This window comes from Tachypleus tridentatus, chromosome 6 (genome assembly GCF_004210375.1).
Source record: "Tachypleus tridentatus isolate NWPU-2018 chromosome 6, ASM421037v1, whole genome shotgun sequence".
In the NCBI taxonomy this organism is placed as follows: Eukaryota; Metazoa; Arthropoda; class Merostomata; order Xiphosura; family Limulidae; genus Tachypleus; species Tachypleus tridentatus.
The window spans coordinates 69,763,951-69,781,221 of record NC_134830.1 but is presented as its reverse complement, the minus strand read 5'-3'; the positions used below and the strand labels follow the sequence as shown (position 1 = coordinate 69,781,221).

Here is a 17,271-nt window from a genome sequence, read left to right as displayed (position 1 = left end):
ATATAATTTAAGAATGTTTTCTGTTCACCTTATACTTAATGGATACAAAAATGACTTTGCATAAACGTAAAGCATTTGGAAAAGTAATTTATGTTCTATAATCAAACTTATTAAATTAATTACAAAGTCAGACATTTTCTGTTATGGTGGCGCTCAAAAATAAAAGCCGTTAAAAGTCATGTGATTAAAACGTCATAAAATTTGTCCAACAGAAACACACCAATTTGTCACGTGGTATTAGTCTATAAATATTGTCTGTGAAGAAAGTTTTTTTTTTCTTTAGCGGCGACGTTCTTTGTTAACGTGTTTGTGTAGTTTGGAAACATAAATTTTCGTTTTTAGTTTGGAAAAAGTATCAAATTTTTAAGAAGTAGTTTAATAAAATGGGTGACGATAATCAATATAACGGGCAGAATCAAGATTACGGTGACTACAGCGATGGCCAATATGGACAATATCAGCAAGAAGGTATGGAAACTGATGGCGCCATGCAAGGAGGAGACAATTTAATGGATTCTGGTAAAGGAAAATCTGATGACGATAGGTAAGCTTATGCCTAAGTTATATGTAACTTGTTGATTGAACTTAAGCTATTATAATAATACGTATACATGTTTTTCTTTCTTTTCTGTTATTTATGCATAAGTATGAATGAAGTGAATGGTTCTTATTGTCTATATCCTTTTTACTTGAAAAAGTTAAACTTGGTGGTATCCCTTGTTCATGAATTGAATGTTAGTTTGGCGGTAGGAGCATGCGCAGTATTCGTTAAGACTGCTAAGTTGTAGATATGTTGAACCACGTTTTGCATGTTCTCGTAACATGTACGGTAGTTGTGTTTGAATTATTGTAATAATTAAAGTTGTAAAATATGAAGTTTAAATTTAAGAATCTAATGTAGTAAAAGTAGTACAATAACGAGCATTATTTGTACTTCGTAGTGTCACTGTTATAAAACTCCTGTGAGGAGGTTGTACCGGAAACGGCTGAATGCAAAATGGAACCAAAGTCGAAATGATGATTACTCCAAAATCGTCAGGAAAACTTTTCCTTTACTAAAATGTAGACAGATGTGGAAACATATACTTAACCTTTATTTATATCAAATTCTATGTAAAGAAGTATGCTTCACAATAACATTCTAAACAGTGGGGCATACCAAAACATTTTTCAAGTTTAATTTCATTTTAACGTTTTAACAGATCAACATTAAAAAAAATATGGTAATAGTAATAAGTAATTGGCAGTGTTTAAAGACGTGGCAACTCATCTAAAATTGCTTGTTAATTATTCAGTAGGAGTATTTCATCTTGCAAGATTAAGTATGACCAAATGCAATTAACATAAGATTAAGAATAAATTGCTATGAATTCATGAGAAAGAACTAATGTTCTTTTTGGGAAACTATGCTTACAGTAATGGCTGAAGATAAAGAATCTTACCAGCGACCACTGTGTAAGCAAGAGTATATTAATATAAAGGCTTGATATAGCCAGATAGTTAGGGAGCTCAGATTTGCAATCTGAGGGTTATGGGTTTAAATCCCTGTCTGACCAAATATGCTTATTCTTTCAACATTGGGGACATTATAAAGTGATAGTCAGTTTCACTATTTTTTGGTAAAGAGGAACCCAAAAGTTGGTGATAACAAGCTGTCTTCCCTCTAGTCTTTCATTGCTAAATTAGGGAAAGTTAGCTTTGTGCAATACTCAAAACAATTAACATAAGAAGAAACGAAAACTTATCTAAAGGAAATAACTTAATACCTTAACATATAACAGCTAGGAGTTATTTAAAATAGTTGATGTTGAGTTTTTTTTTTTTTTTTTTTTGTAAGTCATTGAACATTTCATTGATATATTCAGTTGTATATTAGAAGGTCCAAGATAGCCTTGATGTACTTCACTTTCAGTTAATTTCATGGGCTAACTTGTCATATCCATAGCTAATTTCATTTACTAATATCTCTTGGTTCTTTGACAGAAACACTGAAATAAGTAATGACAACTTCATAGAAGATCAAAAGATTTTGTGTGAACCCTTGTTAAAATATCAACAAAATTGTCCTTTTTTAAAGTTGCTTTGTAAATTATTTTTAAAGCAGCTCTCAAAAAGTTAACCACTATAAGAGTCAAATTAATTATAAATGAGGACACACTACCACCTCTTTTGAAAATAGGTTCAACATTAGCCAGTTTATTCTATTATTCTAGACATGTGAAAGAATTTAGTAATAGGTTTGCTTGTACACTTGGAAAATATGTTTTAACAGTCTAAGGGTCTTAATATTATGAACTATTCTCTGCAGATTTCAGGGATAATTTAGGCTTATGTACAGCTATATATTTCCTAGTAAGTTTATCAGCATCAGTAATACTGTTCAAATCTCTTGAGACTGAAAAAAAAAAATTGACTGTCATAATTTCTTGTTATAATCCTTCAATTCCCTCAAGGGCATATTTTCAGTTTTAATGTTACAGAATCTTTTCATGTGCTTTTTAAAAAAAAATTCTGTGATTTATCAACTAATTCTTTTTTCTAATAGGAAATGACAATGATTGTGTGAAATCTAATCTTGACATTTTTAAGTGATTCAGATTTGTTATTTTAAAGTATGAAACAGTTAACTGTTGTAATGGCTCTGTGGTTTGGTTATACTAATACAAAAAAATGATAATTGTATAATTCTTAGTTCAGAAATGGTAATAAATTTGTTTCTGAATGCCAATGAAGGAAATCTAGTCTTCATGTAATATAAGTGAAATAAGTCACTAAAAGCTATTTTAAAGTGAATTAAATTTTGTAAAGACCTGGCAGTCATGTTTTGGTTGCTCCCAGCTGTGCTTATTTTGATACACATTTAGCACTGTGAGATCCATATCAACCATATTTTGATATTCAGTATCATTGATAGCCAAACTGTTGTGCAATTTTTTTTATAATGGCAAGTGTAAAAGGGAGAGGGCTCAGTATTTTTTTTGTAACTTATTTCTGATTCTTTTTTAATATTTTTTAAAGATAAGTTGTTAGTAATAAGAATTTCTAAATGAAATTAAGAGTATACATCATCTATGACTATCCAGTGATGATCATGATTTTCAACTGGTACTAGTTAGAGGTCCCAGAGAAATAGGATTCCTGGCTACAGGAGTATGTAAATGTAAAGTTGCAGTAACAGATGTATAAATCTGCAGTATAAATACAGGTTGAATTTGCATGATTTATTTTAAAGGCACCCATACTGCTACTTGTAAGTTGGCTTTAAAAACATTGTTAAACCTGTCATCTGCCACTTGACAATCATTACAATGGGTGAATGTGAAATTCAAATAGCACGTCAGTTAAAACTTAGTAGACCAATAAGGATCAGTGGTGCATCAAATGATGGCTCTTTTCATGCTCTAATTTGGTGTAGTCAGTTGCACTGGTTACAGAAGCATTTACTATTTTAAAACACAAATATAACTAAATCAATTTAAAATATTTTTAGAAGTTAAATTTGAAGAAACAAAACCATATAATGAACTGTGGCATAAATTACATAATGCTTAAACAGATGCATAGATTTGTCAACCCAAATTGCATGGACAGTGTGTCAGAATAATAAATATGAAACATAAACAGCTTATTTGTTAACTGCTGTTTGTTCATGTTCCAGTGGAAATGTTTCATGGAGCAAAAGCTATAATTTAAGTGTTATTCATCAATTATTAATTACATAATTTGTTACTGTGGGATCTAATGTCATATGAATTTTTCTTCGTTATTTAAAAATCACCCAAACCCTGTAACACCAGGACTAGGTTGGAAGGGATACAACAGATATGGTTGAAGTTGAGACCTTATATTAGGACATTGTTTGACAAGTGTTATGGTATAAACTGATAAGTGATTTAAACTGGATATTTTACAATGGTATTTGCTAATGAATTAATCAGTGATTTTAATAAAGGATTGCATTGTATTAATAGAGCAGTACCATCTAAAAAGCAAATGTAATGACTTTTACTAATGTTGCTTTTCAAACAGTGCATTATTTTATTTGTAAAATATTTTGTCATAATATTGTAGATAATCTCAACCTTTTTATTTGGCAAATGAATTGATGTTGATTAAATAACAAAACATGATTGCTATTCTGTTTTCTGAAGTATAATATGATTCCATATTGATCATGTGTAAATCAAATTGATAGTTAAATAATAATTTTAGTTGTATTAATATCTAAAATAAATTAGTATTGTAATTAGAAATAATTAAGTAGCCAGGTAGTCAATTTGTGTAGGTATGCTCTTTGAAAAGGATAAATTAAGATATTTAGTAAATATTTTATTTAAAAACAGTGAACTTTGCTAATTTTATTTGATTTGATTACTTTGGTGGGTGGACATAAATTTACAAACATTGCAGCTGAAAATTGCCATAATGTCTATTGAAGAGTAAATTAATTTTGAACAAAACTGAACATTAGCAGCATATACCTTTATTAAGCTATAAGTGATCTCCAGTTATTTTTCTTTCATGCTTTATATGTATTCAAATTGTACCTGTTGACAACAAAACATCCAAGTATTTTACACTTGTTACTGTCTTAAACTTCTAATTTTTTGTTACCTGTTCAACTCCCCTCAAATCTGTATAAGATTATATTTTCTCAAGTTATCATTCTATCTCATTAAATTTTTGTAGCCTTTAAATAGATATAATTTAACATATATACTTTAACAGTTCACAGGCATAAAGGAGAGGAATGGAATGTTCACAGAAACCTAAACCTATATATTTACAACTTTTAAATCTTTGTACATGTATAAGTCATACTTTTTTGCTGTTTTTTTTTAAGTAAATTGTCAAATCATTTGATGTTGGTCCATACAAGGTTTTGGCTAAGGCTTGTACAGAAAGGTGATTAGAATATTTCTGCCAATCCTAGGAACAATCTGAAAAAAATAAGTTATGCAAAAGGAAAACTGCATTATGAAATTTCAGAAAATGACAATATTGTCTCCAAAATAGAAATGAAATTGAAATAACTCAATTTACTAAGTGGTTAAAATGAAGAGCTAAAAAAACCATCTCAATACATCAGGCTCAATGGTTTAGAATTTTTTAAATCATAGCTTTGTACATGAAAAAAAGGTATGCATACAATAAAACTACATTGTATAACATTTTGAGACAAAACTGTCAGTCATTCAAAAGTGTGCTTTTTTAGGCAATTTACTGTTTTATGGGTACAAAGAACAAATGTCAAGTGGTTGGTCAGATTGATCAAGCCTGTGTTGTGAGAAATAAACAGGTTTTTCATTTGTCACTGAGGCTTGAACTGATGACAGTGAAGAAAAAAATTCTGTTCTAACAACTGTTAAAATTGCTCATTGTATGTAAGTTCCAGAAAGGTAAAATTGTGAAGGTTAATTTTATTAATGAAATTCTTCAGTCTGCACAATTTACCAACCCAAGTGACCAGCCCATAACGATGGAAGATGACAGTTACCGTAAAGAACTGTTGAAGCACTGAAGTGTGCAAATTCATTTTGTTTGGAGAAAATGGAATGAAATAGCTTGTTTTATCCCTACCAATATGATGTGGCAGGGTGGGTTTCACCTGGCTCGTAATCACAAAAGTATTTGAGAGTAATTATACCATAGGTTTTGAAAAATTGTCTATCTTTCCAAAAAATTTTCTGATTATCAGTAAATATTACAAGGCTTTTGTATGCAAATATCAGATTTTTATATCTACTTTTAATTTTCTTAATTTTTTAATTGTCTTTTTATTAGCATTAACTATTCAACATGAGAAGTAATTTTGATTCTCAAGAAGGCTGGTATGTGTATTAAAACATTAAAATAAAGTACAGAACAGTGTTTTGACCTTCTAAGGTCATCTTTAGGTTGAGAAAGCATTGTCATGAAAGTAATTTATTTTAAGATTAAAAATACTTTTCTCTTTCAAAACATTTTCAAATTTTGTGTGAAATTTATAACTCCATAATTTTTTTGAAAATTTTCTGTTTTCATTGCTGTATTATTATTATGGGTTGGGTCAATCTGACCAAACTCATCACCATAAAAAAAAAAGGAAATAAATATAGAATGGTTATTTTTTGTTCTAGAATGACTACAAATTATAACACAAACCCAAATGTTTAGTCTCAATAGTTTGTCATAACATTATACACAAACATTTTTTATAACATGGAACTCTCCATCATTTCTGTTTAACATTACAGAAGTTGCAGTGATGTGCATGTGCACTGTTACCATATCCAGGGTTGTAAAACAGGCCTTTAAGTCACTGTTTTTCAGAATGTGCTCTGCAGAGCCCTTGGGCTCAGCTATTAGTTATCTGGGGCTCTGTGAGGAAATTTTAGAATGTTAATTTTTCCAAAACCTATAAAATTGAGTAGGAATACACTAGCAAAAAGTAAAATATCTTTAGTATAACATGTTTATTGCATATTTGGCCTTTTAATATTTTATTCTGCTTAACTCCAGATTTTATTTAGCTTGGGGGAAGTTCTCGTGGTGATAGTGTTAATACAATCTCAGTTAACTTTGACAGTGGCACCACTGGTTGCTAGTTGATATGACACCATCTCAAGATTGCATGTGTCACTGGAGATGCAAGATAGCCTTGTAATTTTCATATGAAACATCAGTTGACTGTGGGTAGTAATGTCAACTTACTTTTAAAAGCTATATCTGGATTAGCAGCTAAATCTCAAACATGTCATAGCTGAAACTTGTCCAAATTTAAAATATTGATGTAATTAGTTGCAGTATCAGTTGTTTCAAAGTGTATTGATATAAAGTGTAATTATATTTATGACAATTACAATTGGTAATTGTTAGGTTGGGTTAGACTTGTTTAATTAGACAAACTTGGTACCAATGAGCTTTTTTATTTCATTCGAGATTTAGATGCACGTTAGATCTGGTTTGACATTTTGTTATTTAGCCTAAAAATTTCTATTCAAAACAAAGAAAACAACTAAAAATAATAGGTTACCCTTTTCCTTTAGAAAATATTCCACTGGCCTAGCCTTTTTTCCACAAATTTTTATTTCTAACTTTGTTATGACAACACTGCATGATGATAACTTAAGTGTTGGAACAAGTTTTCATTAAGAAACTATTTTGTCTGAAGATAATTTTGATATAATACATTTTTAGACAAATTAATAATTAGTTGTCATCCTTATAATGCATAAGTGGCTGAATATCAGTAATAAATCTGAATAAAAATCTTCCTAGGCATAATACAAATTTATTAGCATTATCATCATGTGCAAGCAATTCAACACAGGATGATTCAAGAAGTGCTGAAAAAAAAAAGTGACAAGTTTTATTGAATATGGTTTTACATGGGCAGGTAATGAAGATGAACCTAGTGGGTTGTGTGTTGAATGTGGAATAGTGTTGACTAACAGTGGGTTGCATCAAGCAAAATTATAATATCTAGAAACCAAACACTCCCAATTAAAAAATCCAACTTTTGAGTATTTCAAAAACCGTTTGCAATTAAATGCAAGGAAAACTACATTTCACTTGTCCATCAGGACAACAAAGGTGCTCTTATTGCTTCATATAGTGTTAGTTACCATATTGTAAAAGCTATTGAAGCTCATACAATAGGCCTCATCATGGTTAAGGGATGATGTGCTATTTATAGCAAGTGCACTTGGATCCAGAATGTATGGCACACAAACTTGCTGTTTGGCTGACAAAAATGCACATGCAGAGCCATTCTTGAATAAAACTGTTGGAAGAGGATGTTTCAAGAGCCAAATTTTGTTATGAAGATGTAGATCAACATTCAAATACACAGCTGAAAAGATGGTTGCAATGTTGTTAACTCCCAGTCACAGGAAATCATGTGATTCTGTTAGAAAGGTAAGGTGGCTTTATCAGTTTTTATTCACACAAGTTACTTTCAATTTTTCATCATCCAATGTAACGTTAAAAACATATTACCCAATGGAAAGAAACTAGTCTGATTTCATTGATATACCCATGCATATGAAATAGACTCGGAGCAAGTAATAATTGATCTGTAGACTTGTCACACAATTATAATTAACTGAATTATATGGAATTGTGATTGCTCACATTTGTAGCAGTTTCACAATAGAATTTCTGTCCTTTTGCCCCAAACTTAATGCTAATTTTGGAACTTCATATATTTAAAACCTATTTCTTTTGAAAGAATGAATGTAATTCCTGTGATATCATAAAACACTGAACAATAAAAATATGTTAGTTCATATACGCTCATCTTTTTAATTGCTACCCAGTAGAGTGGGTTATATAACATGAATAAGATTTTTCTCATTGATAAAAGGCCAGATGACAGAGAAATACAGGCAATAAATTGATCCATATTTTATGTAGACTGTATTTGATTAGGGACTATGAAACCCAATTGTTTTTTGTATCTCCCCCATGCCATTGGAAAAAAAAAAAAAAACTTTATTGAAATTGCTTTGAGGAGTCAATTTATTGCCCAGATGTTTATCTGTCATCTGGTCTTTTATCAATGAGGAAAATCTTATTCCTCATCATGTACAACCCACTTTACTGGGTAGAAGTTAAAAAGATCAGCAGAGATGAACTAATGCATTTTTATTGTTCAATGATATTAAATTAAATACTATCTGAAACATGACTCATCTGGAAAAAACATGCCTATAATTTCTAAGTTACTTTCAATTGAATATGGTGAGAGATTGTGTAGCAGCCAAGAAAGACACAGATATAACGGTTGATGGAGGAAAATGGTACCAGGCAAAAGTAAACAGTTACATAACTTCACTCTCGTCAGGATCACAGGATTCAAGCAGGTCAATGTCCAACAGTGTTTTTCAAACTGAAAGTCATCCGAAGTAGGGACTGGGAAAAATTTTGTTCAAAGCAAATTCCTAAAATGTTTAATTATGGTCATGCTCATTGCCACATTGTTGAGTCTGTACAAGTTCTATCACTGGGTTATGATGACATTTCTGACAGTGACAATCGTTCTGATGTGTATACATCCAAGCTTCTGAGATGTCGGAAGTGTTATTACACCAGCGGACACGTGAAAGACATGAAGGACGATGTGACTGAATGCTATTACTTTTTTGAGGCATCAGTGATGGCATCATTCAAAGGAAAATTGTCATACAACATTGCCATGACATTATCCAGACTGAGTGGCTTTGTCAAACAAGGGATTTGATTGCAAAGCTTCCACTCTGGGGAGATGCAATCATGTCACTGTGCTTCTTTTTGCATTGCTGGATTACTGCTCAAAATATGTATATGAGCCTGTCTCATACACCAGCCAGCCATGCATGTGGATCAAAGGGTAAATCTAGCAAGAAAACTCCAAAAGCCATTTTCGAAGAGAATTATTTTTCATATAAGAGGAGGAAAGTTGACAACATAATCACTTTTGATACATGCCCTCCTTAACTTTGCATACAGGCTCTAACAAGGAGTTGAATAAATTCATAATAGGCCTGTAGATATCTTCAAGCAGTGCTCAAAGCATGACTTCTAATGACTGCAAATTGACACCTGCTGAAGATACAGTTCTCAAGGATAAATGTAGCTTGCTGCTTCAGAACAAATCAGTTGATCCCCCTGAGAGCAGATATCCCATTCAGCTTGTGACCAAACAGAACTTGGTGAGATGGATTAGTGAGAGAAGAGTATGAATCATGACTTCAGTGTGCAAATGTATTTGTACTCTATCCTCTGAGGAAAGCTGTGGCAGTCAAAAGTCTTGTCATATTTGTCTTCAGTGTCCTGTGAGAGAGAGAGAGAGAGAGAATGAAGGGAGAGCAAGACAGGACTACCTCCAAAAAGTGTCCAGTAAAGTCCCAGGATACCAAGTGCTGCTACAGATCACAAATATGGTCTTCTGGAGATAGTGTACAACAGTGATTAAAAACAAAGGTGGAGGAATTTTTCATGCATTTCTCACCCAAACAAATGAAGTCTTTCTCCTTAGAAATAATTGATGGTCAGCAGTGCTTGAAAAAAGTATTATCAGGTGCAGATGCAACTTGGGGGGACTGGGATTTAATGGGCTGACTTTGTGATGTGGTCCAGCATTAGCAGAAGAGTTGTCAACTTTCATCGTACAGTTCTGGTGCCAGTATACTTCAAATGCTCGCATTCCATGGGGCTTAACTCCTTGTTCTGCATTGAACTGTACTGCTCTTAACATTTAAACACTGTTTCTGTTGTGTTTTGACTGTCACAATAACCATTTATTGACCAGTTTAAGCAATTTTCTAATTGGCAAAACAAAAAAATGTACATGGTGCAATAAAAGTGTATTGGATTGAAATGTAGACAGTTTCTCAACTGAAACAAACCAACAATATACAATGAACAACTATAAGTACTTATCATAGACAAATACTTTATGAGGATCTCACCAATAATATTGTATACACAAACAAAACAAATAAAAAAAAAAAACTTAAATTACCAATGGCTCCTGAAAATTGACTAAACATCCAACAACAAAAGCAATGTGAAAAAAAAATTGATGCCAAACTGAGGGGTATAACATGCTTCATCCTTTCTATAGCTCTCTCCACATCGATAAGAACTTTGGCTAAAGTTTTAGTTTCCATTTCTTCCTGGAGAGTCAATTTATTTTGAACAACTAGAAATGGTGCAGTGTTGAGGCTAACTTTTTTTTTTTTTTTATCATTTTTGATTGCGAGTCCCCTGTCTGCTGAGATTAGATCTCCTTCCTCAAGTTTGTCAAGGAAACCCAATTGTTTCACTATTTCAGCATCATAAATACTACCTTCAGACACATCAGAGACGAACACAGTGACCCTATTTGACAATATACATATCAATGTTTTAAGTACAATGCGTTTTATAAGATGAATACAAGTTTCCCTGTTTCTCAAAATCAGCTGATTGCTACACAAACATTTCAGTACAGTCTGTTATTCCCCTTTATATTTTTGAATGTTTGAAAAATTTAGGCAGATACTCTGCATCACCTGTCTACTTAGGAACATCCAACTCTTGAAACAAAGTGCACATACAAAAACTGAACCCAACACTGATATTAAACCAGCATGTCAAATCAGCATCTAATGGAGCCAGTTGTAACCTTACAAGAGTCAAAATGCTCATTTTGAGGTGAAAGCTTCCTTTTAGTGCCACATAGGTTCGAAGGAGATGCTTCTGGTTCTTTTACTTCCCTGTTCTAGTTGGTCAACTTGTAGGCAGCTGTCCCAGAGTGTCAGGAACTGCAAGTATGTGATTCCTGTGTAAAATTTGAATTTTGCATCATCTTACTTGATTTGCTTATAACTGAAAGCATCTTGTGAGCTGTTTTGAATACAGAGTTCTCTTGGAATTTTATCCACTTATGGAGTTAGTGATTCAGCCTTGTCCTAGAGCAATTTAACTTTGTTTTTCAATAGTATTTTATATACTGATCAAGATGAACTTGGCCTGACTGGTGCAATGCGTCTGGGTTTTTCACTCCGTGGTTTCATTGTCAGTGCAGGTTCCTCTCGAAGACATGGATGGAGCACACACTATCTCTTGAAGTATATTGGCACACAGAAATGATTCATTTGAATGACTGTTTGGAGTTTTCCTTTTTCTAGAGAACTGTGTTATCTACACAAAAGAACAACATGCATGGATGTGAGAACACAAGTTGAATAACCTTGAAAAACATTTTGTAATAATTTTACCAATGAGCATGGGTCTTTCTTACCAGGTTGTTGGTTTATTTAAGTAATTCCAGTTTTATTTATCTACTATGCTTTAATTTATACCTGTATACTCTCGGAAAACATGCCAAATTTTAGTATTCCTGGTACAACACATTTAGTTAACATCAATAATTCAATCATTTTTTTTCTTACCTGACCTGAAGTATAGCTGGCTGGTACAGGATTAGGGTGATCTTTAGTAGGTCCATTGTCACCCACAAAGTGTTTTCTGCAGATACAGGTATTTCTCGTGACATTTTGGATGGGAAAAATCTCTGAACATGCTCGGACACATCGTTCACATTTTTAATGGGATCTTCCAGGTTTGGGGAAAGGAATGAAAACATCTTTCATACTCTCCTTTCCTGAGTATCTGGAGTCACTTCGACATTCTCCCCAGCAGCAATGGCTGTATGTTTTGGTTGCTGCATAGGAAAGAATGTTTGTGATGTAGAAATCTTTTTCATGCTCAGTGTTCACTAATCACAATTCAAAAGCGTGTCTATAAACAAAATTCCTTGTAGCTCTGGCAGTGTTGTCACTGGGAATATTTGCCTGGTTTTTCCAGTTTGTATTTGTGCATGTGCACAGGTGCATTACATCATGATATAAAAATAGCACAAATCCACAACCCTGATAAGGCCTATTGCAAAAAATTTTATAAAAGCATATGCAAAAGATTTGGTAGATTGCATGATTGATGAGAATTTCTAAAAACATTAACTCTGTGCCCCTTTCTGACAACTTGATTTCTTAAAGAATTGAGGATATGTCAGCAAATTGCTCAATGCAAATAAAAGCAAATCCAGCTTTTTTTAGTTTCAGGTGGATGAATCAACAGATGTTCCTGGTTATTCCATGTTGCTTGTGTTTGTTTGCTGTATTCACAAAGCTAGTTTTGAAGAAGACATGCTAGTTTGCAAACCTTTACCTACTTAAACAACAGGTGAAGAAATATTTAAACTGATTGATTTATTTATGGAAGAAGAGATTCAATGGCATCTTTGCTCAAATATTTGTACCGATGGAGTTGCAGCTATGATTGTAAAATTTTCAGGAGCTGAAGCATGCTTAAAATATAAAAACCTTGATTTCAAGAGTATCCACTGTTGTCTTCATCATTATGCACTTGCAATAAAACAACTGCCAAGAAGACTTAAATGAGGTGTTGGGTGATGTAATACAAATGGTTAATTTTATAAAATCAAGACCACTCAATGCAAGGATTTTCAGTTTAATCTGTAAGTATATGGGAAGTTTGCATAAAAATTTGCTGCTTCATACTGAAGTCTGATGGCTTTCTCAAGGAAAAGTGCTTAATCTGTTTTACAAACTGCATGAGGAAATAGGTATTTTTTTACCTGAATGCCATTTTGAACTTGCATTACAAATTAAAGGACAAATCCTGAATACAGAAAGTGGCTTACCTTTTGGACATATTTGCCTGTCTAAATAAATCAAATGCTACAATGCAGGGTAGTGTACTTTAAAGCTTATAGTAAAGTGGAAGCTCTTCTATGTAAGCTAAAACTTTGGTATGAATGCATATGTATGGAAGAACTTGATTGAGTTGAAAATCTGTGGTTTTTTACTTAAATGAAATTTCCTTAAGTGAAGATGCAAAAATGTCAGCCTTGCAGCACATATCCGATTTGTGTACAACCACTGGAAGTACTTCCCTCCTTATTTAGAAAAATTACTGTAGATTCAAAATCCCTTTCTCTTTCAAAGGCAAATCATTGGTACTTGCAGAGTCAAAGAACAACTTCAGCAGGAAGAAATTACACAATTTTGTATTCAAATGGCCATGGAATACCCTGAAATAAGTAACAGAGCTTTGAAAATTTTGATGCATTTTCCAATAACGTATCTTTTTGTGAGCAAACATTTTCACTGCATACAGCTACAAAGACCAAATTTAGAAACCTGCTAAATATTGAAGATGATTTTCACTATAACTACAAATATTGAAGTAAAGTAAAAATATTTCTTTAAATATTTTTTATGAATTTATATTGTAAATGCTTAAACTATCTGGTGCTAATAACTACTTTTTTGATTTATTAAAACACTGGAATGTTTTTTCTTTCTGATATGAGGCTCTGCAGGTCTAAAAAGTTTGGGAACCCCTGTACTAAGTGTCTTGTCTAGGCCATGGGTGGGAAACTTATTTTTCATAGTGGCCACAACTGTGGCTAATGAAAACAATGTTACCCACACTAGTAAAAATAAAAAGTTGAAAGATGTTTAATCAAAATAATTGCATTTCAACTAACCTTCCATGTGAAAATTGGAGGTTTTTATCAACACGTTTTGTGAAGTTTAGCTTAATATATATGCTCAGTGAGCATCTTAGCTCTGCTTCTTAAATTTGTCAGTAAGCTGAGATCTGTATCTAGAATTGAGAAAATTTAGCATGTGGATCCAAACAATGAAAATTTTGAAATTGCTATATTTAAATTTGGAATATTCTCATTTTATTAGAATAGTGAGACACATCTATCTGATAGAACATGTTTGTTTACCTTTTGTGTGTTCTACACTTTGCAGGTTAAGCATCTTGTCTTCAAATCAACACCTATCCAAAAAGACAAAAAGATGTAATATCCTGAGTTTTAGGAAAATTTTCAACCTTACCTTTTTCTACAAGATACTCTTTTATTGGAAGTAAGTGAGGAAGAAAATCGTTCCCAAACATTTCTTCTACTTAATTGTCTTACATTTGCAAAATAGGGAAGATTATGAAAAGTACAGTCACTGGTTTTCTTCAAAGACTCAACAAACTGTTGATGGATGAGAGAGCTTCCACTTCTAATATAATTGACAATTTTTACAACAATGTCCATCAGATTTTTCAATTCATCACTTAGACATCTGAGCACATAATGTTTCCAAATGCAAAATGCAATGGAAAGATGGCAGTGTGGACTTCACATTATTTTCAATTAAATGCTGCTTCAAAAAAGAAGCAAATCCTAATTTCATCTCAGTCATGGAGAAGCACAGAAACAAGTTTTTTAAATCTATATTGAATTTTTTTGACATTTCAAGAAATGTTTTGAAGATGTATTTTTCATGTTAGATCTTATAATCCACAAAGGCCAAACATTTCTTCCCTCATTTGAAGATCTGAAGTTGCATATCAAACCCAAAATATTAACTATGCAGTGTCACTAACATCTGTTGACTCAGTGCTGAAGAAAAATAGTCTTTTTCATTGTTCAAGCAACTGATTTTCTATCTTTTGCCAACTCTAGTGGGCAGTTCTTTGATTTGATTGCAAATTATTTACATATTGAAAAATATTTTTTTTAATCATAATTCTCCAACAGTGTTTCAATTACTGCAATCTATATTTCTTTTACTTTTTTAGCATTGGAAAATTTTCTTTTTTTGAGCTAGAAACCAAAATTATAGCTAGGTAACTAGTTTTATCAATTATAAAAACTTTTTAGGCCTTACTTTTGTTCATAAAGTTGTACTTTTAGATGACTAATATCATTGATACGATTTTTACTATCAACTGGATATTTTACATGAAATTTGTTGTGAAAATTGTTAGTGTTTCTTCAAGTTGTATACTTTTATTCCTAAAAACTGTTGCACAAAAGACACACTGGTTTATTATTTGCTTCAATCACTGCAAAGTTCAACTTCCAACTTTCATCAAATTCTCATTTTACGTTTTTCCAGTCATGCACCATTCTATTTTTGGCAGCAATGCCAGAATCAATTAAAATGTCTTTATTTTCTGAGTGTTCACCATCATTTGGATTCTTTCGTTTTCTAATTATCCACTTATATCGATATTATGGGATTAAAAACAAAATATATTTAAACTTGAAAGTTGCACAATAAAAATGCAAGCACATAAAAAGAACGTGCACTCGATCTAGACCAGACTGATGTTACAAAATGGGAGGAGACTGTGGCAGTGATGAAGCACACCACATTAGCAATTACATGAGACAGTGCAGTTGCTGATTGCCAAATTTCTGATAAAAAAAAATATTGATTCTTGAGCTCGAGCTGGCTGCAATTGTGCTGTCTACTGGACACATGTGGTCAGTGGCCATGGAGTTGCCTATCCCTGGTCTTGGCTGTTTTGATGAACTAGTATTTTGTAAAATAATATTTGCACGAGAAACAATAAAATTCTTTCCATTTTTAACTTTTACCAATCAGTTAAAGGTCAGGAGTCTGATTACCGTTGGTGGACTCAGCAAATAGCCCAGTGTGGTTTTACTATAACACACACACACGCCATTTTAATGATCTTGAAATTAATATCAAAATATAATGCTTTCACCTGTTTCTTTGGTTGGATACAATTGATATTGGTACAATTGATTAGTAGAGCTTAACTCGTATTTCAAAGACAAAACCTTTAATCTCCCATTAACTATCACAACTTTGCATCTTATTAGTAAACATTGCAAGGCTTTTATGCAAAACATATCAGATTTTTCCTTCAAGTATTAAGGTTTTTTACATTGTTTTTCTTGCCTCTTTTATTTTTGCATGTTACCAATCTGGCATGCAAAGTAATTTTGAGATTAAAAGTACTTTTGTGCATTAGAAAATTTTGAAATTTCACATGTGATATCTTCATCCAGGTAATTTATCAAATGATTCTTAAGGAAAAAATTATCTTAAAAAAACCAACAGAACTGTATTGGATCAGTTCATTTAACTGATCTTGTAACCACCATATGAAGTTAGGAAATGAATGTAAGTTATGCCTTTTACATTTTAGAATGACTACAGGTTATAAAATAAAAAATATAAATGTTTAGACTAAACTTACGTCTTATAATATTATATATTTATTAATTTTATTATATTGACCCTTCAAGCTGTGCCTGGCTGACAATACAGAAATTGCAATGAAGTGGTACATGTATGCTTATGTTACCATATCAAATAATATAAAATTGACCTTTAGCTTTTACAGGTGACCTATCTTGACTGTTTCAGTGGACTAGTATTTGGTAAAATATTCACGTTTCAATTATAAATTATGTATATAGATTGTTACTATTTATAAATAGGTTTTTGTACTTATTTCTCTTAAAACATAGAACATTAAATAAAGAAATAAGCACACAATTATCTCCTCTAGTTAAGACCTTTGTACCCATTACTGCTTGTCTTAGCTTGCTAAGTCTTGAGAAATTTTGCATGTGGAGGATATGAAACAATTTAAGTTTTACACGCACACATGTACGAGTAATAAAAAAAAAATTATAAATTACTTCACTGAAACCTTAGAATTCAATTTATCAGGTTTTGTAACTAATCCACATTTGAATCCAAACAGATATGAAATCACAGACTGAAAACTCAATTTAACAGTCCAAAGGTTTATCTTGGAAGAAAGAGAGGACACTATTATATTTAATAATGGCTGAGAAAGTCATTAAGAGAATGTTCTGAGCTGCCAAGTGGTTATTCACAGGTCATATATGGAAGTAGATATGACTGTTTCCAAAATTGGAGAGATGAACAGTGGACACTGCTCAAT

The 17,271-nt window shown here is 32.1% G+C and overlaps 1 protein-coding gene across 2 annotated transcripts in view; it reads left to right on the top strand.

Annotated features, from left to right (window-relative positions):
• Positions 1 to 243: 243 nt before the first annotated feature.
• The window catches only part of LOC143252761 (heterogeneous nuclear ribonucleoprotein A/B-like), a 31,245-nt gene continuing 14,217 nt past the window's right edge, over positions 244 to 17,271 (top strand). The window contains exon 1 of one of the 2 annotated variants that reach the window (XM_076505399.1): positions 244 to 544. In XM_076505399.1, the coding sequence (XP_076361514.1) occupies positions 384 to 544 (161 nt within the window). In that variant the 5' untranslated portion in view covers positions 244 to 383. The remainder of the gene's footprint in view (positions 545 to 17,271) is intronic. The other variant, XM_076505398.1, reaches the window with a different exon arrangement.